A 23,312-nucleotide genomic window follows, 5' to 3' on the forward strand; every position below is an offset into this window, starting at 1 on the left:
AATCTCAAATATAAAATATTTTGATTTGTTTAACACTTTTTTGGGGTTACTACATGATTCCATATGTGTTATTTCATAGTTTTGATGTCTTCACTATTATTCTTGGGAAAGGGGGATACCTAGTCAGTTGTACAACTGAAATGAGTTAACCCAACCCCTCTGAATCAGAGAGGTGCCGTAATTGAGATTGACGTCTTCGGCGCCCGGGGAACAGTGGGTTAACTGCCTTGCTCAGGGGCAACCTTTTGGTTACTGGCCCAACGCTCTAACCACTAGGCTACCTGCTGCCCCATTTCTACAATGTAGAAAATAGTAACAATAAAGGAAAACCCTTGAATGAGTTTGTGTGTCCAAACTTTTGAGCCCTGTGGGCCCAGATCAAAGTAGTGCCCTATAAAGGGAATAGGGTTGGTACTGAGATGTTTGTGTGAATGGATCATAGAACAGGGAGGTGACTCACAACTTGCATTTCTTCAAAGAGCCACCAGATGGTATTAAAGAGAGAAACATATACTACTTTCACTAACCACGTTTCCATCCACAGTTTTTATGGGAGTAAAGTCATACCGTATTAAAATAAAATCCTGACAGCTGTGATGGAAACAGGAAGTTTCGGTACAATTTTATAAATTCCGACAGATAATTTGTTCGTTTGATCTTAAGATCTTTTTGTTTCAGTAAAATTAATTATGCGAGAAGCGGTGGTGGAAACGCCTTTATGGGCAAATATTAATATATTAACCATCATATCAACGTAAACTTGGAGTCACGCGATGTGTGTGGTCCTCCCACTACAACTCCGGAAAGCATGCAGTTCATTACACGGAACCCAAACCGGCTGCGCGCGTGCGCTATCGTACATAAATGTATTTTGTCCACCTACACCAAACGCGATCACAACACGCAGGTTAAAATATCAAAACAAACTCTGAACCAATGACATTAATTTGGGGACAGGTCGAAAAAGCATTTAACATGTATGGCAATTTAGCTAGTTAGCCTGCACTTGCTAGCTAATTTGCACAAGGTCTTCTACTCCGACAATTAATCCACACATAAAACGGCCAAACGAATCGTTTCTAGTCATCTCTCCTCCTTCCAGGCTTTTTCATCTTTGAACTTATATGGTGATTGGCATCTACACTTTTACCATGACAACCGGCAAAACATTTCGTCTTTCAATCACCCACGTGGGTATAACCAATAAGGAGATGGCACGTGGGTACCTGCTTCTATAAACCAATGAGGAGATGGGAGTGGCAGGACTTGCAGCGCGATCTGCGTAAGAAATAGAAAGGAGTTATATTTTAGCCCTTGGCATCGCAGACGCTCGTTGGCGCGCGCGAGCAGTGTGGGTGCAATTTATTAAATAACATGGATTTCTAAATTTATTTTGCAACGCTCCTTGTCCGGTCTGGTCAGCATGTTAGGCTATAGATGAAATAACACAGGGTGGTGAAAATGCACGGTGATCTTGATGCTCTTTCCAATAAATATCTAGGGTCTGATTCTGGTGACATGATGATCGATGCTTGACTGCCGTTTGACAAATTAAAAATATTCTTGTTCTTATCCATAATAAGCCAGCAGTTGGCTTCAGCGCAGGTGCCAAGACCAAAGTAGGTACATTTAACACAGAGTTGAAAATGCGATGGGCACACATGAAACTTTAGATTTTTATTCGGTACATGAAAACTCAAGCGAAAAAGTGCATTCTATGTGCACAATGTCATCACTTTTTTTGTTGTTGCAACAAGTCTGTTTGGTGAAACACCACTGGTGGTAGAATGCGCATATTGTCTTTGTCATGCGAATATTCAACAATCTGCCGCCAATTGGGTGGAAACCTAGCTACAAACTAGTATACTTTTTCCTGTATCTGATGACATCACATATTTTCTTAGATGTTCTTTGAGGATCATATCGACGATGCAAAGTACTGTGGTCACTTGTACGGGCTGGGTTCAGGCTCTGCATACGTCCAGAACGGCACAGGGAACGCCTACGAGGAGGAAGCCAATAAACAGCTGTCATGACATCATCACTGGGATCTTTCTGGATGCTCTAGTCATTTACTACGACGATTGGAATAATGAAAGAACAAAAGCGCATATATATCATTTCGGAAGCTCTTTGTCATAAGCGCTTCTCACTTTAGGTGGTTGGTGAATTTGGTGGTTCAATAGTTCCTATCTCCAGACGTACCCAAGGTTTGTGTTTGTGCTTAAAATCATGTTTTTTCTATGAAAGCAGTTTAGAGGGGCTGGTTGGTTCATTTAGATTTCACATGAAGCGCTTGAAGAGAAAACAAGGGATTTTAGTTTTTCAAACATTTTCTGTAGAAATTTTGCACTTTAAAGCTCCTAACCAGATCCTTGATTTTATATGAAAAGCTACGTTTTTCTGGTATGCTCCTCTTTGTTGCCTTCTCTAAGTTCAATTTTTTTCACTTAACATCTGTCTTTATTATGAAAATAAGTATTTTTTTTTCACCAAACTTAGCCTTAATAGTAGCCACATTTTTTTTTATGTTATTTTAATATTTAATTTATTGTACTGGTTGGTTGTTTTCATGTGACGAGACCCCCCCCCCATATGTAAAAACAAATATGCAATATAAGAGAGATTGTTTTTAAAGCTTTTGTAAATAAAGGCTTCAAACTTTTCTAACATATAATAACTTGATTTGAGTGAGTTTGAAATCTGTTTGAGTCATATTTTAAATGATATACCTTATAGGCTATTGAGACCGATATGGGAGAAAGGTACAAGAACATTCAATATCAATATAAACAGGCAGAATATGGCATCAATGTATTTATCTGATAAGGCATCACAGTACAGTACATAGCCTCACATGTTCATAAAGGTAATTAAAAAAATATAGATTGACAAGGTTTTGCATACATTTGAGCCATTTACCAAAAGGAAAACCAATGCTAACTGATGCTGATGACTCATTTCCAAACATAAAATGTAATTTAAAATGACCAAAGGAGTACAATCAGAACAGAACATTCACAAAGAATGGAACAGCTGGAGCAATCGCTGTATTATTTCTGCAGCACTTCCATATTTTAATGGAGTTGAATTGAGAATGCAGCAAACATTCTGAAACTGAGGCTTGGATTTGAAGATCATAGGCCAGTGTGTCAGGCCTCTGGAGAAAAACAGGATCTTTGGCTGGCAGTTTGACAATAAACAGCACTACAGGAATACTTGACATGGCAAGCACACTGACATATCAAAAAATAAGACTGATTGGTGATGTCTAAGAGCCAATGGTATGGCCAGAGGAACACAGGAATCCTTTCAAATCAAAGAATATCAATATAGCCCTTATTCAAATGATTATTATGCAACAGTGATTTTACCGCATTTCCAAGAGAGAGAAACTGGTATAATACATGGAACTATTTACTTTCTTATGTTTTGTTAGCATCCTGAGTATGAAGCATGCATCAGTTAATTGAAGGTTTTTTTCTTTTAATCACAACAGTTAATCTCTTCAATACTTCTTTCATGTTCAGTGCCATAAAAAGCCTAACACTGCATATCTCATCCAATAATCACACACACAAAGCAGCTTTTACTCTTAAAATATGTCTATACAATCATAGAATCAACATTCACTATCATACATCTTTGCGTGTTGGGTTAGGATTAAGTATTGGCAAATTTTAAAATGACATTCAAATGGAATATTTATACTGTTTCTGTCAATAATCACAAATACAAGTTAGTCATTCTAGTTTAGACATTACACAAGTAAAAATAGACTAATTTGAAGACAAAGTCCAAGATAATCAAATCATACAACAATAATTCAATGGTCCTTTACTAAAATAATATAGATGTACTGAACACATACAAATGTCGCTTCTTAGACCAACCACCTGTTTGTTATACAAAGTGAAAATAAAACACTTCTCATTCTATTCTTATGCTTTTCAGATCCAAACTTGCAAAAACACGGCAAGTAATTGGAATGCAACTTCAATCTTCCGAGGCCACAACTTGATCTCATACTCAATATTCAGCCTTCAGGAAACCAGTTTTCACCACGTTAAATTATTTCTTTAGAAACAATAACAATGTTTAGTTGGATTCAAATGTTACGTCTGTTTCCAATGATACTGGTGAGAGCAAAAACAACAGTAAACTATGCCCTTCTAAGCAACAATTAACTACAGCAGTGTGTTATGGTAAGAAAGATGACAGGTTATGGTGATATCACAACTGCACATTCTCATAGGCACGCTGAACACTGGGATCACCATAGACCTGTTGAAGGAAATAAGCATTATGTGATACATTAGAAATAAACCATATCGTTTTTACCTCAAGCTTTATGGATAATATTTTTAAAATATTGAGAAATTTTCAACTCACCTATGATTCCACGTACAAGGCGTCATTCCTCACCGTGGTTATGTTTCATTCTCTATGGCCATTGCTGGGTTACTTGTGCCTGAAAAACACAGCATGCATACAGTTAATACAGTTATTGGAGAATGGTCCAAGAATAATGATTTGTAGACAACATTTAAAAGTAAAAAACAGTGGACATAAATCTGGGGTTAGGGTCATGGCTAGGGTTAGGGTTGAAACGGGATGTAGACATGAAGCTAAGGTTAGGGTTGAACTGGGATCTGGACATGAAGCTAGAGTTAGGGTTGAACCAGGATCTGGACATGAAGCTAGAGTTAGGGTTGAACCAGGATCTGGACATGGAGTTAGGGTTGAACCAGGATCTGGACATGAAGCTAAGGTTAGGGTTGAACTGGGATCTGGACATGGAGTTAGGGTTGAACCAGGATCTGGACATGAAGCTAAGGTTAGGGTTGAACCAGGATCTGGACATGAAGCTAGAGTTAGGGTTGAACTGGGATCTGGACATGGAGTTAGGGTTGAACCAGGATCTGGACATGAAGCTAGAGTTAGGGTTGAACTGGGATCTGGACATGGAGTTGGGGTTGAACCAGGATCTGGACATGAAGCTAAGGTTAGGGTTGAACCAGGATCTGGACATGAAGCTAGAGTTAGGGTTGAACCGCGATCTGGACATGGAGTTAGGGTTGAACCAGGATCTGGACATGAAGCTAAGGTTAGGGTTGAACTGGGATCTGGACATGGAGTTAGGGTTGAACCAGGATCTGGACATGAAGCTAAGGTTAGGGTTGAATCGGGATCTGGACATGAAGATAAGGTTAGGGTGTGCTCGGCTCCCATCAGATATTTGAGCCTTCACCCCGTCTCTCTTTGTCCTCTGCTCCCCCATTCTCTGTCCAGGAGGGGGCGCTGTTCAGCAGTCGACTTTGGGACTCCCTCAGTGGTTTGGCTGGGAACTGGTGGCTCTCTCCAACAACACTGCACAACACAACACAGGACAAACCATTAGGCAGGATCAGTAGATGAATGGATTTCAATGGACTATGACTGTTAGAAAAGTACTCTAAAGTACTCTCTCACATCTGTATCCAAAAACCATCTTTATGGAAAAGGACCAAATGTATGAAGAGTGTAGGCAGGACAGTGATTTCCTGTGAGGGATGAATACTTACGTCTTGTTGGGAGGGGGGGGTTGTGTCCAGGAGATTAATACTTATGTATTGGGGGGGGGGGGTGTCCAGGAGATTAAAACGTATGTATTGGGGGGGGTCCAGGAGATTAAAACACGTTTTGTTGGGAGGGGGGTTGTGTCCAGGAGATGAATACTTACGTCTTGTTGGGAGGGGGGGTTGTGTCCAGGAGATGAATACTTACGTCTTGTTGGGAGGGGGGTTGTGTCCAGGAGATTAATACTTACGTCTTGTTGGGAGGGGGGGTTGTGTCCAGGAGATTAATACTTACGTCTTGTTGGGAGGGGGGTTGTGTCCAGGAGATGAATACTTACGTCTTGTTGGGAGTGGGGTTGTGTCCAGGAGATGAATACTTACGTCTTGTTGGGAGGGGGGTTTTGTCCAGGAGATGAATACTTACGTCTTGTTGGGAGGGGGGTTGTGTCCAGGAGATGAATACTTACGTCTTGTTGGGAGGGGGGTTGTGTCCAGGAGAGGTGGGCTGCTCAGGATCCTGGTTCACCAGACAGGTTGGGAAGGAGCACCCATCACCCAGACTAAACACAAAACACAATCCCGTGTTTAAAAGTCTTCCTCTTCATCCTCCTAACAACTAACTAACCTCCTCTCACGCTTAGAAACATTGTCCCCTCATTGCCCCCATAGTTCACTACTGAGTTCAAGTTCTTTCTTCTCCCCTCCTCTCTGTCACTGTCAGCCCCAGAGTATAGTCCAGAGCCTTGCCAGACCTTTCTGTTTAGCTGAGAATGTCAGTGTTTTCACGGTGGGTTCAGTAAGAGTCGATAGCATGATATTTTATTTGCGAGCAGCATACCACCCTGCATCCCACTGCTGGCTTGCCTCTGAAGCTAAACAGGGTTGGTCCTGGATGGGAGACCAGATGCTGCTGGAAGTGGTGTGGAGGGCCAGTAGGGGGCACTCTTCCCTCTGGTCTAAGGAGATCCCAATGCCCCTGGGCAGTGATTGGGGACATTTCCCTGCATAGGGTGCCATTTTTCTGATGGGATGTTAAAACGGGTGTCCTGACTCTGATCACTAAAGATCACATGTCACTTATCGTAAGAGTAGACATGTTAACCCTGGTGTCCTGGCTAAATTCTGGCCCTAATACCATCATGGCCACCTAATCATCCACAGCTTCCAATTGGCTCATTCTTACCCAGGTCGTTGCTGTAAAAGATCATATGTTCTCAGTTAACTTATCTGGTAAAATAAGGGAATAAGTATATACCTGGAGTACACAGGAAATGGCCAGTATCTCATTTCATCACCGAAGACCTGGCGGAAGTTCTTACTGAGGCCCAGACTGAAGCCATTCTTATCTGCCCCATGACGGAACGCTGGCGCGCGGACCGCCTCTGAACAACAGAGTAGAATATGATCAGTGTTGAACCAAAACTGAGGAGAGATCTAGTTTGGCATCGTTTATAGAGAACATATGCAATCTAGATGTTTCATAGTTCAAAGGAAACTGAGAGAGGAACGTGATTGTTTTGTGGGCACTTATGCAACTCCTGAACCAATAGCAACACCTTCATGGATAAAAAACATTTTGAGACATCAGTTGTCAAATATCCTATTGGTGAAGAGATTGCTGAAAGAGTTTGATATTCTCAAAGGGTGGGGAGATTTGCAGTTTAAAAGCCTGCCACAACTGCAGACTAACATCCTTGACTCAATCTCACTGAACTGCCCTTGGTACAGCAAAAATGAAAATCAGCCATTTGTAATTTACTTTATGTAATGACAATGAGCCAAAGAGCCCGAGAACCCTGCTCTCTGAGGACAGATCTATGCCTTCAGGTCTGCTGGCTGTGCTGTGTTACTAGGTGTGACTGACCGTGTCCTCTAAAGGCCTGTCCAGCAGGGCTACCTTTCCAACAGGACTACCTTTCCAACAGGGCTACCTTTCCAGCAGGGCTACCTTTCCAACAGGGCTACCTTTCCAGCAGGACTACCTTTCCAACAGGGCTACCTTTCCAGCAGGGCTACCTTTCCAACAGGGCTACCTTTCCAGCAGGGCTACCTTTCCAACAGGGCTACCTTTCCAGCAGGGCTACCTTTCCAACAGGGCTACCTTTCCAGCAGGACTACCTTTCCAACAGGGCTACCTTTCCAGCAGGGCTACCTTTCCAGCAGGGCTACCTTTCCAGCAGGGCTACCTTTCCAGCAGGGCTACCTTTCCAGCAGGGCTACCTGTCCAGCAGGGCTACCTTTCCAGCAGGGCTACCTGTCCAGCAGGGCTACCTTTCCAACAGGGCTACCTTTCCAGCAGGGCTACCTTTCCAGCAGGGCTACCTTTCCAGCAGGGCTACCTTTCCAGCAGGGCTACCTTTCCAGCAGGGCTACCTGTCCAGCAGGGCTACCTTTCCAGCAGGGCTACCTTTCCAGCAGGGCTACCTTTCCAACAGGGCTACCTGTCCAGCAGGGCTGCCTTTCCAGCAGGGCTACCTGTCCAGTGTCTGTTACTAAGCCTCTTACTGTGAGCCTGTTGTTCACACCCTGAATAATCCACTCACTCAGATCGGAGAGAGAAAAGTGCACCACTGTGCACACATTAGAGCTGGGCAATATGGGCAAAATAACGATAAATAATATGGGCAAGATAACGATAAATTGAACGATGCGTTTATAAAATGAGTGTGCACCACTTTTATATTACCCTTAAAACTACTACTACTGCTACTACTACTACTGCTACTACTACTGCTCCTACAACTGCTACTACTACTACTGGTACTACTACTACTGCTCCTACTACTACTGCTACTACTGGTACTACTACTACTGCTACTGCTGCTACTACTAATACTACTACTGGTACTACTACTACTGGTACTGCTACTGCTGCTACTACTACTACTGCTACTACTGCTCCTACTACTACTGGTACTACTACTACTGCTCCTACTACTACTGCTACTACTGGTAATACTACTACTGGTAATACTACTACTGCTACTACTACTACTACTACTACTGCTACTACTACTACTGGTACTACTATTACTGCTACTACTACTACTGCTACTACTACTGGTACTACTGCTACTACTGCTACTGCACTAAGACTGCTACTGCTACTACTACTACTACTACTACTTATACTGCTTCTATTATCACTACTACTACTGCTACTACTACTACTACTGCTGTTACTACTACTGCTGCTACTGCTTCTACTACTGCTACTTCTACTGCTACTACTACTGCTACTTTTACTACTACTACTACTTGGAATGTTGTAGTTATCAATTGTCCCATTAGAAATAGCCCATAGTAGCAGACTAATTTCATGTCAAACTTCACATTCCTCTAGTAAAAGCTTATTGTTGTTATTATTATTATTAATATCAGTAATATGTCCTTGATAAATGATTGTTTCGGTCAGTATCGATAATTTTCAGTTTATCGTCCCAGCTCTAGCACACATAATAAGAGACTGCTCTCTCTGTCTGTCTGTCCGATAATGGCCATAACAAAGAGCCTTATCAAATCATACCACAGATGAGTGACTCAATCTGTGTTTTTATTTGATGTGGAGAAGAATAGAATAAGGTCCCTATCCCAGGCCTGTTCTTGGAAACTCCGTCAGAGCACCCATGTTAGGTCTGTTTCTATTCTGTTTAGTGAGACACCAGGGAAATGCTCACAACAACATACAGATACACCATGCCAGCTCTTACCCAGAGTGGATCTGTTCTTGCAGACCAGCCAGCAGTGGTAAACGAACAGCGAGGCCAGACTGACAGAGAACATGGAAGCAGCGAAGAACAGGAACATGATGTGGAACTTAGCCTGGGTGTCAGGCAGACCATTCTGAGGGAGCAGTTCCACATAAACACAATGTATTAGTCTTACAGTACCTGTATGTGTGCATTAGGCATAACCTGTAAGTAAAGTCTGCCAGCTAGTTGGGTGTTAGCATAGGTCGCTACGAAACTAGTCTAGGGGGAGCTTAACCAATCAGTGATCATCGTCCTCAAATCCAATGCCGCTGATTGGCTCATACCAGGTATTCTAACAGACGGTCGTGTGTTCTACCTTCAGCCTTGCAGAGAAATCAGAATACCAAGATCAGAACATGAAACAGTTATTTTCAGTTACACACCAAGCATCATCTTTCATACTGTATTATTTAGTCATTCAAAATAATAGTTTTCTCTAATGAGCATGGATATAGAGATATATAGATATAACAGACATTATAAATTCAATCATTCCACTGGTTTAGACTGTACAGAATGTCAATTATTCAAAAGTTCACCATGAAAATATTTTACTCACGGTCCAGAATTTAATGAAGTACTGTAGATCTGTAGCAGTGATGAAAATGCAATATAATAAGGAGTATGCCAGGAACAGCATGAAAAACTTATAGTTGGAGAAGCCCACACAGTTATTCACCCTGTCACATTCCAAAACAAGAAGGCAATGCTCCAAGTCAATATCACACCATATGGGAAAACCCTACCGTTTGACAGCAACATACAGATGGTAAAAATGGCCCCCAAACAGAAACGGACAAGGCTGAAATATCATCTACATCGTAGACGTCAGTTAAGCCTTTGACGACAACGGAAAAAGCGATCAATTTATCAAACAAGATTTAAAAACTCTTACAAATCATATAGTGACCTAATGGAAAATATTGTTCCATTTCCTTTGAATAATTAATCAAACATCACTTTGATTAAGTATGAAATGGTACAGTAGCAATACAGACCAGGGGCAATGGTGATCCATCTTTAGGATGCATCTGTAAAACAACAGTAAGGAAACTCAGTAACGGCTACAATTTTCCCCAACACAGTTTCAGCAGGGTTCTTATGAATAGTGCATAGGGCCATGAGCAGAGTCATACTTATCACAGACTGAGCAATGGTGACATCGATCAGGCTTGACCAGCTGGCAGCGATCACAGAAACGAATAGCTGAGGAATAAGAGAGACAGCGTCAGCACGGTCAATCAGACACCATCACCACCCTATCTACCCCACTGACCAATAATAAATGAATCATCAGCCTATCTACCCCACTGACCAATAACAAATGAATCATCAGCCTATCTACCCCACTGACCAATAACAAATGAATCATCAGCCTATCTACCCCACTGACCAATAACAAATGAATCATCAGCCTATCTACCCCACTGACCAATAACAAATGAATCATCAGCCTATCTACCCCACTGACCAATAACAAATGAATCATCAGCCTATCTACCCCACTGACCAATAACAAATGAATCGTCAGCCTATCTACCCCACTGACCAATAACAAATGAATCGTCAGCCTATCTACCCCACTGACCAATAACAAATGAATCGTCAGCCTATCTACCCCACTGACCAATAACAAATGAATCGTCAGCCTATCTACCCCACTGACCAATAACGAATGAATCGTCAGCCTATCTACCCCACTGACCAATAACGAATGAATCGTCAGCCTATCTACCCCACTGACCAATAACGAATGAATCGTCAGCCTATCTACCCCACTGACCAATAACAAATGAATCGTCAGCCTATCTACCCCACTGACCAATAACAAATGAATCGTCAGCCTATCTACCCCACTGACCAATAACAAATGAATCGTCAGCCTATCTACCCCACTGACCAATAACAAATGAATCGTCAGCCTATCTACCCCACTCACCAATAACAAATGAATCATCAGCCTATCTACCCCACTGACCAATAACGAATGAATCATCAGCCTATCTACCCCACTGACCAATAACAAATGAATCATCAGCCTATCTACCCCACTTTTATTGAACCTTTATTTAACTAGGCAAGTCAGTTAAGAACAAATTCTTATTTTACAATGACAGACATGATTTGGAAAGGCACACACCTGTCTATATAAGGTCCCACAGTTGACAGTGCATGTCAGAGCAAAAACCAAGCCATGAGGTCGAAGGAATTGTCCGTAGAGACTCGAGACAGGATTGTGTGGAGGCAAAGGTCTGGGGAAGGGTACCAAAAAATGTCTGCAGCATTGAAGGTCCCCAAGAACACAGTGGGCTCCATCATTCATAAATGGAAAAAGTTTGGAACCACCAAGACTCTTCCTAGAGCTAGCTGCCCCGCCAGGCCTAACTGAGCAATCGGGGGAGAAGGGCCTTGGTCAGGGAGATGACCAAGAACCCAATGGTCACTCTGACAGAGCTCTAGAGTTCCTCTGTGGAGATGGGAGAACCTTCCAGAAGGACAACCATATCTGCAGCACTCCACCAATCAGGCCTTTATGGTAGAGAGGCCAGACGGATGCCACTCCTCAGTAAAAGGCACATGACAGCCAAAAGACACCTAAAGACTCTCAGACCATGAGAAACAAGACTCTCTGTCTGATAAAACCAAGATTGAATTATTTGGCCTGAATGCCAAGCGTCACGTCTAGAGGAGCATGGTGGTGGCAGCATCATGCTGTGGACTAGTCAGGATCGAGGCAAAGTTGAACAGAGCAATGTACAGAGAGATCCTTAATGAAAACCTGCTCCAGAGTGCTCAGGACCTCAGACAGAGGCAAAGTTTCACCTTCCAACAGGACAACGACCCGAAGCACACAGCCAAGACAACACAGGAGTAGCTTCGGTACAAGTCTCTGAATGTCTTTGAGTGGCCCAGCCAGAGCCCGGACTTGAACCCGATCAAACATCTCTGGAGAGACCTGAAAATAGCTGTGCAGCAACGCTCCCCATCCAACATGACAGACCTTGAGAGGATCTACAAAGAAGAATGGGAGAAACTCTCCAAATACAGGTGTGCCAAGCTTGTAGTGTCGTACCCAAGAAGACTCAAGGCTGTAATCGCTGCCAAAGGTGCTTCAACAAAGTACTGAGTTAAGGGTCTGAATATTTATGTAAATGTAACATTTATGGGGGGTTCTATTTATAAATTACCAAAAATGTCAAATGCGTTGTCATTATGGGGTATTGTGTGTAGATGGATGAGGGGAAAAAAACAATTTAATCAATTTTAGAATAAAGCTGTGACCTAACAAAGGGTCTGAATACTTTCCGAAGGCACTGTATATTCCTGGGACATTCTTGCAACATCAGGCGAATGTTATTTACGAACAAGGGGAGAAAATAAGGCGGTCCGGTACTGCGTACCGGAAAAATAAATAGTGGAGGTATGCCGTACCGGTAAAACATGGGCCTATCACAATAATTAAAACATAATGTCAAGAAAACTGTAGGCTATTACATCCCTTTTTATCATTACCTCATGACAGAGGCATGACAAATAAGCGAATAGATTTGAAAACGGGTGGTATAGCCTACACTCCAAAATGCGATGTGGTTAGACGAGAACACCGAAATTTTGCCAAGGCAGAGATGAGCGGCTGACAACGAGACCCACGCAGACAGCAATGGACGCATAAATTCTGGCCTAATGACAACTTTGTGGTGTTTAGTGTAACAGATGTCTCTTTCCATTCACCACTGTTATGAGGCTGGAAATATGTTGTGAGTGGATGAAAGTGTGCAGGTAGCCTAGTAAAGGAGCTCTTTGAAGTGATTGTTTGACAATCAGATAAAAACATCATGACTGGTTGTGTTTATGCCACAATAAAAGGTTATACATTTTAAAAGTGAAATGACAAATCTTTATGACTAGGTCCAGAGAGATCCTATTGAATTAATAGGGATTATATATGTAATTAGGCCTATAAAAACATTGGTGCAGGTCCCGCACCGGGAAGAAATGAATTCTACGTTCGCTCCTGATTCAATGTATAATCATCAAAACAACTGGACAGTTTTTGTGTTATTAGAGTATTTGGTGCAATCAATTTTGGTTTGCTGGGTTAGTAAAAGTCAGCCCACAGGGCAGACTTTTTGTTTTAGCTTGTGTTCTGTAGAGTACCTCCAGACATGGTGCGGGTGTAGATGGGTAAATCCTTGGCTATCCTTCTAAGAATCTCCTGCTGAGACTCTCCACGGTCTTCACGCTCCAACAGCTCCTTGTCTGAGTAGGACAGGTGGAACTACAGAGAGGATGGAGGAACAGAATAAGAAGCATCCTTCGCCCCAACAGATGTAGGATCTTAATTTGATCACCCTGTTGCGGAGGTTTAAAAAAAACCTGTTGCATATGAGGTTTAAAAAGTCTTCTGAAGTTTGTAATTTCCACACTTGAATTTCCCCTACAAAAATGTCCATTCATTGTAATCAACTTAATAATTCACATTTTCTGTTGCTGCAGGATTTTTTTTCCCGCTGCAGCAAACTGGCTCAAATTACGATCCTACACCTCTAGAATATTGCAGGCCTACATCCATTACTAATGAGATACACTTCCCATTAGAGCTCTTATTATAATGCTGTGATCTACTGTAAATGCTGTGTAGCTCTGAGTGCTGGAGGACTGCAGTACAGTACTGTTGTGTGTCACAAGGCTGATCCAGCTAAGTCATGTGCACTTCTATCTTTGTCCTTTCCTTCTGAGCAGCTAGATTGTTTGCAGAGCCACAGCAGCGCTGCTACATTATTACATTGAGGCACTCAGGCGTTTTATGATTGAAGGCTGAGGACTAATAACTTCAACAATAAAAAACACCATGGTGCCCAGTGCCACAGATATCACCACCCACTGAATCATCTAACAAATACATCTTACAGTATGAAGGAAAACATTGTTATTGAGTGACCTGAATGTTAAGCTATCGCCCCTTGAATGAACCAGAGCACTCAGTACTGGAAGGAGCATTTTTGAGTGTCGTCTAAAACGCATGGATTCAACAACAACAAGCGCTGAATCAGGAGCAGAGATAATAGAGTGCTCCTTCAGGCAGTCGGAGAAGAATGTAATATCACTGTAAATATCACTCTCAATATTGCTCTCAATATCATATTAAATAACACTTTCAATCATAGCAGGAGAGACTGGAGCCTAGTTCTGTACCTCTCCCTGTACCTCATCATCCAGACTAGCCTAGTTCTGTACTTATCCCTGTACCTCATCATCCAGACTAGCCTAGTTCTGTACCTCTCCCTGTACCTCATCATCCAGACTAGCCTAGTTCTGTACCTCTCCCTGTACCTCATCATCCAGACTAGCCTAGTTCTGTACCTCTCCCTGTACCTCATCATCCAGACTAGCCTAGTTCTGTACTTCTCCCTGTACCTCATCATCCAAACTAGCCTAGTTCTGTACCTCTCCCTGTACCTCATCATCCAGACTAGCCTAGTTCTGTACCTCTCCCTGTACCTCATCATCCAGACTAGCCTAGTTCTGTACCTCTCCCTGTACCTCATCATCCAGACTAGCTTAGTTCTGTACCTCTCCCTGTACCTCATCATCCAGACTAGCCTAGTTCTGTACCTCTCCCTGTACCTCATCATCCAGACTAGCCTAGTTCTGTACCTCTCCCTGTACCTCATCATCCAGACTAGCCTAGTTCTGTACTTATCCCTGTACCTCATCATCCAGACTAGCCTAGTTCTGTACCTCTCCCTGTACCTCATCATCCAGACTAGCCTAGTTCTGTACCTCTCCCTGTACCTCATCATCCAGACTAGCCTAGTTCTGTACCTCTCCCTGTACCTCATCATCCAGACTAGCCTAGTTCTGTACTTCTCCCTGTACCTCATCATCCAGACTAGCCTAGTTCTGTACCTCTCCCTGTACCTCATCATCCAGACTAGCCTAGTTCTGTACCTCTCCCTGTACCTCATCATCCAGACTAGCCTAGTTCTGTACTTCTCCCTGTACCTCATCATCCAGACTAGCCTAGTTCTGTACCTCTCCCTGTACCTCATCATCCAGACTAGCCTAGTTCTGTACCTCTCCCTGTACCTCATCATCCAGACTAGCCTAGTTCTGTACCTCTCCCTGTACCTCATCATCCAGACTAGCCTAGTTCTGTACTTCTCCCTGTACCTCATCATCCAAACTAGCCTAGTTCTGTACCTCTCCCTGTACCTCATCATCCAGACTAGCCTAGTTCTGTACCTCTCCCTGTACCTCATCATCCAGACTAGCCTAGTTCTGTACCTCTCCCTGTACCTCATCATCCAGACTAGCCTAGTTCTGTACTTCTCCCTGTACCTCATCATCCAGACTAGCCTAGTTCTGTACCTCATCATCCAGACTAGCCTATTTGATCAAATACACACACACACACACACACACACACACACACACACACACACACACACACACTCACCTCTTTTAGGGGGTTCATGGGCTTGGTGAAGATGGTCTGCCAGTAGGCCCAGGTAAATAAGATGAAGACAACATGATAGGCCAGCAGATAAACAACTGGAAATAGAAAGACATACAGCTCACTGTGCAGCCAAGTAATCTGTCTGCTAGAAGCTAGATCTCTGACACAGTTTTAGAATAGACCAACAAAGATGCCCTGTTTCCCATGAACTTGAAGTCAATAGTTGAACAGAGCACATTTGTCTTAAGAACCACCAAATGAGAACGTGTCAAGGCTTTGGGACAGCCTGACTTTGGGACCTCCTGACTAACTGCCCTTAGATAAGGCTCTGGCAGAGCTATGATTTCCAAACAAGATGATTACAATCATGTTTGTATTTTGTGATCTTATTTATTCTGCTATGATGAAGCTTGTAGCGATGATTAGGCTAGCTACAGTGAATGTCTCTATTGGGTCCCAGCCTGTGTAGATGAGGGACTTGCAGAAAATCATATTCAACTGTTTCTAACTGCGTACTCCCAGACCCATCATGCAACATCATCCTCATTCCTGGGTGTCTGGTCTCTCCTGACTCTGACTGTGTAGATAACTGATTCAGGCCTGACAGAGGAAACAGACATTTATGAGTTCTTAGATAAACCCTACTTCCTCTCCCCACAATGGTGCTAATAACGTGGAAAGCGGTCTTACTAATGAATACCGTTGGCTCATGACTGACCATAGATAAGCCTCAACCTCTGGGTTATTCATCTGGCATGGTATCAGTGTTCATCATATCATACTACTACTGTCAGGTATCAGTGTTCATCATATCATACTACTACTGTCAGGTATCAGTGTTCATCATATCATACTACTACTGTCAGGTATCAGTGTTCATCATATCATACTACTACTGTCAGGTATCAGTGTTCATCATATCATACTACTACTGTCAGGTATCAGTGTTCATCATATCATACTACTACTGTCAGGTATCAGTGTTCATCATATCATACTACTACTGTCAGGTATCAGTGTTCATCATATCATACTACTACTGTCAGGTATCAGTGTTCATCATATCATACTACTACTGTCAGGTATCAGTGTTCATCATATCATACTACTACTGTCAGGTATCAGTGTTCATCATATCATACTACTACTGTCAGGTATCAGTGTTCATCATATCATACTACTACTGTCAGGTATCAGTGTTCATCATATCATACTACTACTGTCAGGTATCAGTGTTCATCATATCATACTACTACTGTCAGGTATCAGTGTTCATCATAGGGGAGACTGGGGTAAGTTGAGACATTTTTTATATTCAGCATCACTCTGTCAAGGGAAATATAGTATTTCTAACAAAGATATCTACATATATTTCAGGATGTTGTGTATCCCTAGAAATAATCAGAATTTATGTAAACATTACAGTTTTGAAAACATAGCTTGTCCATAAAAAGTGGTCTCTTGGGACAACTTACTCTGGGTATGGGGTAAGTTGAGCCGCAGGACAGGGTAAGTTAAGCTGCCTACAAATTTCTGTACTGAATTAAATATTACCACTACCTTTTTAAAACTATATCTATTTTTATTTCCCAAACACAATTCAACACAAACACAATCGCCCCCATTCACATTGACGGGGCTGTAGTGGAGCAGAGTTCCTTTGTGTCCACATCACAAACAAACTATCATGGTCCAAACACACCAAAACAGTCGTGAAGAGCGCACGACAACACCTATTCCTCCTTAGGAGACTGAAAAGATTTGGCATGGGTCCTCAGATCATCAAAAAGATATACAGCTGCACCATCGAGAGCATCCTGACTGGTTGCATCACCGCCTGGTATGGAAACTGCTTAGCATCCAACCCTGTACATCACTGGGGCCAAGCTTCCTGCCATCCAGGACCTCTGTACCAGGCAGTGTCAGAGGAAGGCCCTAAAAATTGTCTAGGACTCCAGCCACCCTGGTCATAGACTGTTCTCTCTGCTACCACACGGCAAGCATGACCGGAGCACCAAGTCTAGGTCCAATTGGCTACCCGGACTATTTGCATTGACCCCCTCATAATTATTTTACACTGCTGCTACTCGGTGTTAATTATCTATGCATAGTCACTTTACCCACTTTACATGTACATACCTCAATTACCATCGACTAACCTGTACCCCCGTACATTGACTTGGTACCGGTACCCCTTGTATATAGCCTCGTTATTGTTATTTTATTGTGTTACTTTATTATTATTATTTATTTTTTACTTTAGTTTAATTAGTAAATATTTTCTTCAATCTTATTTCTCTTAAAACTGCATTGTTGGTTAACTTCTTCGGGCTAGGGGGCAGTATTTGGAAGTTTGGATGAATGAGTTGCCCAAAGTAAACTGCCCGTTACTCAGGCCCAGAAGCTAGGATATGCATATGCATTGGTAGTATTGGTCTAGAAAACACTCTAAAGTTTCCAAAACTGTTACAATAATGTCTGTGAGAATAACAGAACTGAAATAGCAGGCGAAAACCCAAGGAGAATCTGTGCAGAATCTTTTTTGGGGGAGGTGACACCATTTATAATGCCTGTCTATGGGGAAATCAATGGAATACCTCCCAGATTGCAGTTCCTACGGCTTCCAGTAGATGTCAACAGTCTTTAGAAAGAGTTTCAGGCTTGTTTTTTGAAAAATTTGCTAGAATTTGTAGTTTTTCTAAGTGGCTCCCATTTTGGCTGTAGTGTTATGACACTCGTGGATGAGAGCGCGCACTTTGTTATTTATCTCCGGTAATGAACATACTTTCTCCATCTTAAATTTGATCATTTATTTACATATTAGGGTACCTGAGGATTGATTAGAAATGTTGTTTGACTTGTTTGGACAAAGTTTATTGGTAACGTTTGGGATTCATTTTGAAAACTGTTTTCTGCCCCTCCCAAAAGATAGAATTTGTAGATAATTGGCCCTCTTTCTGGGACTCACCCACAAACAGGACCAAGCCTGGCCTGTTGAGGAGTGACGGACTCCATCCTAGCTGGAGGGGTGCTCTCATCTTATCTACGAACATAGACAGGGCTCTAACTCCTCTAGCTCCACAATGAAATAGGGTGCAGGCCAGGCAGCAGGCTGTTAGCCAGCCTGCCAGGTTAGTGGAGTCTGCCACTAGCACAGTCAGTGTAGTCAGCTCAGCTTTCCCCATTGGGACCGTGTCTGTGCCTCGATCTAGGTTGGGCAAAATTAAAGATGGCGGTGTTCGCTTTAGCAATCTCACTAGTATAAAGACCTCCTCCATTCCTGCCATTATTGAAAGAGATTGTGATACCTCACATCTCAAAATTGGGTTACTTAATGTTAGATCCCTCACTTCCAAGGCAGTTCTAGTCAATGAACTAATCACTGATCATAATCTTGATGTGATTGGCCTGACTGAAACATGGCTTAAGCCTGATGAATTTACTGTGTTAAATGACGCCTCACCCCCTGGTTACACTAGTGACCATACCCCCGTGCATCTGGCAAAGGCGGAGGTGTTGCTAACATTTATGATAGCAAATTTCAATTTACAAAAAAAAAAACAATGACGTTTTCGTCTTTTGAGCTTCTAGTCATGAAATCTATGCAGCCTACTCAATCACTTTTTATAGCTACTGTCTACAGGCCTCCTGGGCCATATGCAGTGTTCCTCACTGAGTTCCCTGAATTCCTATCGGATCTTGTAGTCATAGCAGATAATATTCTAATTTTTGGTGACTTTAACATTCACATGGAAAAGTCCACAGACCCACTCCAAAAGGCTTTCGGAGCCATCATCGACTCAGTGGGTTTTGTCCAACATGTCTCTGGACCTACTCACTGCCACAGTCATACTCTGGACCTAGTTTTGTCCCATGGAATAAATGTTGTGGATCTTAATGTTTTTCCTCATAATCCTGGATTATCGGACCACCATTTATTGCGTTTGCAATTGCAACAAATAATCTGCTCAGACCCCAACCAAGGAGCATTAAAAGTCGTGCTATAAATTCTCAGACAACCCAAAGATTCCTTGATGCCCGTCCAGACTCCCTCTGCCTACCCAAGGACGTCAGAGGACAAAAATCAGTTAACCACCTAACTGAGGAACTCAATTTAACCTTGCACAATACCCTAGATGCAGATGCACCCCTAAAAACTAAAAACATCTGTCATAAGAAACTAGCTCCCTGGTATACAGAAAATACACGAGCTCTGAAGCAAGCTTCCAGAAAATTGGAACGGAAATGGCGCCACACCAAACTGGAAGTCCTCCGACTAGCTTGGAAAGACAGTACCGTGCAGTATCGAAGAGCCCTCACTGCTGCTCGATCATCCTATTTTTCCAACTTAATTGAGGAAAATAAGAACAATCCTAAATTTATTTTTGATACTGTCGCAAAGCTAACTAAAAAGCAGCATTCGCAAATGGAGGATGGCTTTCACTTTAGCAGTAATACATTTATGAACTTCTTTGAGGAAAAGATCATGATCATTAGAAAGCAAATTACGGACTCCTCTTTAAATCTGCGTATTCCTCCAAAGCTCCATTGTCCTGAGTCTGCACAACTCTGCCAGGACCTAGGATCAAGGGACATACTAAAGTGTTTTAGTACTATATCTCTTGACACAATGATGAAAATAATCATGGCCTCTAAACCCTCAAGCTGTATACTGGACCCTATTCCAACTAAACTACTGAAAGAGCTGCTTCCTGTGCTCGGCCCTCCTATGTTGAACATAATAAACGGCTCTCTATCCACCGGATGTGTACCAAGCTCACTAAAAGTGGCAGTAATAAAGCCTCTCTTGAAAAAGCCGAATCTTGACCCAGAAATTATAAAAAACTATCGGCCTATATCGAATCTTCCATTCCTCTCAAAAATTTTAGAAAAAGCTGTTGCGCAGCAACTCACTGCCTTCCTGAAGACAAACAATGTATACAAAACGCTTCAGTCTGGTTTTAGACCCCATCATAGCACTGAGACTGCACTTGTGAAGGTGGTAAATGACCTTTTAATGATGTCAGACCGAGGCTCTGCATCTGTCCTCGTGCTCCTAGATCTTAGTGCTGCTTTTGATACCATCGACCACCACATTCTTTTGGAGAGATTGGAAACCCAAATTGGTCTACATGGACAAGTTCTGGCCTGGTTTAGATCTTATGTGTCGGAAAGATATCAGATTGTCTCTGAATGGTTTGTCCTCTGACAAATCAATTGTACATTTCGGTGTTCCTCAAGGTTCCGTTTTAGGACCACTATTGTTTTCACTATATATTTTACCTCTTGGGGATGTCATTCGAAAACATAATGTTAAATTTCACTGCTATGCGGACGACACACAGCTGTACATTTCAATGAAACATGGTGAAGCCCCAAAACTGCCCTCGCTAGAAGCCTGTGTTTCAGACATAAAGAAGTGGATGGCTGCAAACTTTCTACTTTTAAACTCGGACAAAACAGAGATGCTTGTTCTAGGTCCCAAGAAACAAAGAGATCTTCTGTTGAATCTGACAATTAATCTGGATGGTTGTACAGTCGTCTCAAATAAAACTGTGAAGGACCTCGTCGTTACTCTGGACCCTGACCTCTCTTTTGAAGAACATATCAAGACTGTTTCAAGGACAGCTTTTTTCCATCTACGTAACATTGCAAAAATCAGAAACTTTCTGTCCAAAAATGATGCAGAAAAATTAATCCATGCTTTTGTTACTTCTAGGCTGGACTACTGCAATGCTCTACTTTCCGGCTACCCGGATAAAGCACTAAACAAACTTCAGTTAGTGCTAAATACGGCTGCTAGAATCCTGACTAGAACCAAAAGATTTGATCATATTACTCCAGTGCTAGCCTCCCTACACTGGCTTCCTGTTAAGGCAAGGGCTGATTTCAAGGTTTTACTGCTAACCTACAAAGCATTACATGGGCTTGCTCCTACCTATCTTTCCGATTTGGTCCTGCCGTACATACCTACACGTACGCTACGGTCACAAGACGCAGGCCTCCTAATTGTCCCTAGAATTTCTAAGCAAACGGCTGGAGGTAGGGCTTTCTCCTATAGAGCTCCATTTTTATGGAATGGTCTGCCTACCCATGTGAGAGACGCAGACTCAGTCTCAACCTTTAAGTCTTTACTGAAGACTTATCTCTTCAGTAGGTCCTATGATTAAGTATAGTCTGGCCCAGGAGTGTGAAGGTGAACAGAAAGGCTGGAGCAACGAACCGCCCTTGCTGTCTCTGCCTTGCCGGTTCCCCTCTCTCCACTGGGATTCTCTGCCTCTGACCCTATTACAGGGGCTGAGTCACTGGCTTACTGGTGTTCTTCCATGCCGTCCATGGGAGGGGTGCGTCACTTGAGTGGGTTGAGTCACTGACGTGGTCTTCCTGTCTGGGTTGGCGCCCCCCCCTTGGGTTGTGCCGTGGCGGAGATCTTTGTGGGCTATACTCGGCCTTGTCTTAGGACGGTAAGTTGGTGGTTGGAGACATCCCTCTAGTGGTGTGGGGGCTGTGCTTTGGCAAAGTGGATGGGGTTATATCCTGCCTGTTTGGCCCTGTCCGGGGGTATCATCGGATGGGGCCACAGTGTCTTCTGATACCTCCTGTCTCAGCCTCCAGTATTTATGCTGCAGTAGTTTATGTGTCGGGGGGCTAGGGTCAGTCTGTTACATCTGGAGTATTTCTCTTGTCTTATCCGGTGTCCTTTGTGAATTTAAATATGCTCTCTCTAATTCTTTCTTTCTCTCTTTCTCTTGGAGGACCTGAGCCCTAGGACCATGCCTCAGGACTACCTGGCATGATGACTCCTTGCTGTCCCCAGTCCACCTGGCCATGCTGCTGCTCCAGTTTCAACTGTTCTGCCTGCGGCTATGGAACCCTGACCTGTTCACCGGACGTGCTTGTTGCACCCTCGACAACTACTATGATTATTATTATTTGACCATGCTGGTCATTTATGAACATTTTAACATCTTGACCATATTCTGTTATAATATCCACCCGGCACAGCTAGAAGAGGACTGGCCACCCCTCATAGCCTGGTTCCTCTCTAGGTTTCTTCCTAGGTTTTTGGCCTTTCTAGGGAGTTTTTCCTAGGGAGTTTTTCCTAGCCACCGTGCTTCTTTCACATGCATTGTTTGCTGTTTGGGGATTTAGGCTGGGTTTCTGTACACCACTTTGAGATATCAGCTGATGTACGAAGGGCTATATAAATACATTTGATTTGATTTGATATGCATTTTGAACGAGGGAAACCAGTGGATTATTGAATGAAGCGCGCCAACTAAACTGACTTTTTGGGGATATAAAGAAGGACTTTATCGAACAAAACGACCATTTGTGATGTAGCTGGGACCCTTTGGATTGTAAGTAAGAATTTCACGGTATTCGGCGCATGTGGCAAATAACATTTGATTTTATATTTTTGTATTTTAATCATCTTTTAACACAGGCTTAACACCTAACACACACTTTTAACATAGGCCAGGCCCTGTTGTTACCTCATATCCCAGCGATAATGCCTTGCATTACGCCTGGGAAGAAAAC

At 42.7% G+C, this 23,312-nt stretch overlaps 2 protein-coding genes across 9 annotated transcripts in view; one reads left to right on the forward strand and one right to left on the reverse strand.

Annotated features, from left to right (window-relative positions):
* cnot7 (CCR4-NOT transcription complex, subunit 7) overlaps positions 1 to 22,590 on the forward strand; it is a 32,350-nt gene extending 9,760 nt beyond the window's left edge. For 4 of the 5 annotated variants that reach the window (XM_014212833.2, XM_045724096.1, XM_045724095.1 and 1 more), the window contains one exon: positions 1,905 to 4,118. In XM_014212833.2, the coding sequence (XP_014068308.1) occupies positions 1,905 to 2,036 (132 nt within the window). In that variant the 3' untranslated portion in view covers positions 2,037 to 4,118. Of the gene's footprint in view, positions 1 to 1,904; positions 4,119 to 22,525 lie in introns of those variants that run through there. The other variant, XM_014212834.2, reaches the window with a different exon arrangement.
* Positions 2,805 to 23,312, reverse strand: part of zdhhc2 (zDHHC palmitoyltransferase 2) — a 38,853-nt gene continuing 18,345 nt past the window's right edge. For 2 of the 4 annotated variants that reach the window (XM_014212829.2, XM_014212828.2), the window contains 12 exons: positions 15,771 to 15,865; positions 13,469 to 13,589; positions 10,447 to 10,516; positions 10,309 to 10,341; positions 9,870 to 9,990; positions 9,595 to 9,633; positions 9,269 to 9,401; positions 6,814 to 6,940; positions 6,026 to 6,118; positions 5,252 to 5,370; positions 4,393 to 4,471; positions 2,805 to 4,284 (listed from right to left, as the gene is read on the reverse strand). In XM_014212829.2, the coding sequence (XP_014068304.1) occupies positions 4,431 to 4,471; positions 5,252 to 5,370; positions 6,026 to 6,118; positions 6,814 to 6,940; positions 9,269 to 9,401; positions 9,595 to 9,633; positions 9,870 to 9,990; positions 10,309 to 10,341; positions 10,447 to 10,516; positions 13,469 to 13,589; positions 15,771 to 15,865 (992 nt within the window). In that variant the 3' untranslated portion in view covers positions 2,805 to 4,284; positions 4,393 to 4,430. The remainder of the gene's footprint in view (positions 4,285 to 4,392; positions 4,472 to 5,251; positions 5,371 to 6,025; positions 6,119 to 6,813; positions 6,941 to 9,268; positions 9,402 to 9,594; positions 9,634 to 9,869; positions 9,991 to 10,308; positions 10,342 to 10,446; positions 10,517 to 13,468; positions 13,590 to 15,770; positions 15,866 to 23,312) is intronic. The other 2 variants (XM_014212831.2, XM_014212830.2) reach the window with 1 other exon arrangement.

Source organism: Salmo salar, chromosome ssa09 (assembly GCF_905237065.1).
Source record: "Salmo salar chromosome ssa09, Ssal_v3.1, whole genome shotgun sequence".
In the NCBI taxonomy this organism is placed as follows: domain Eukaryota; kingdom Metazoa; phylum Chordata; class Actinopteri; order Salmoniformes; family Salmonidae; genus Salmo; species Salmo salar.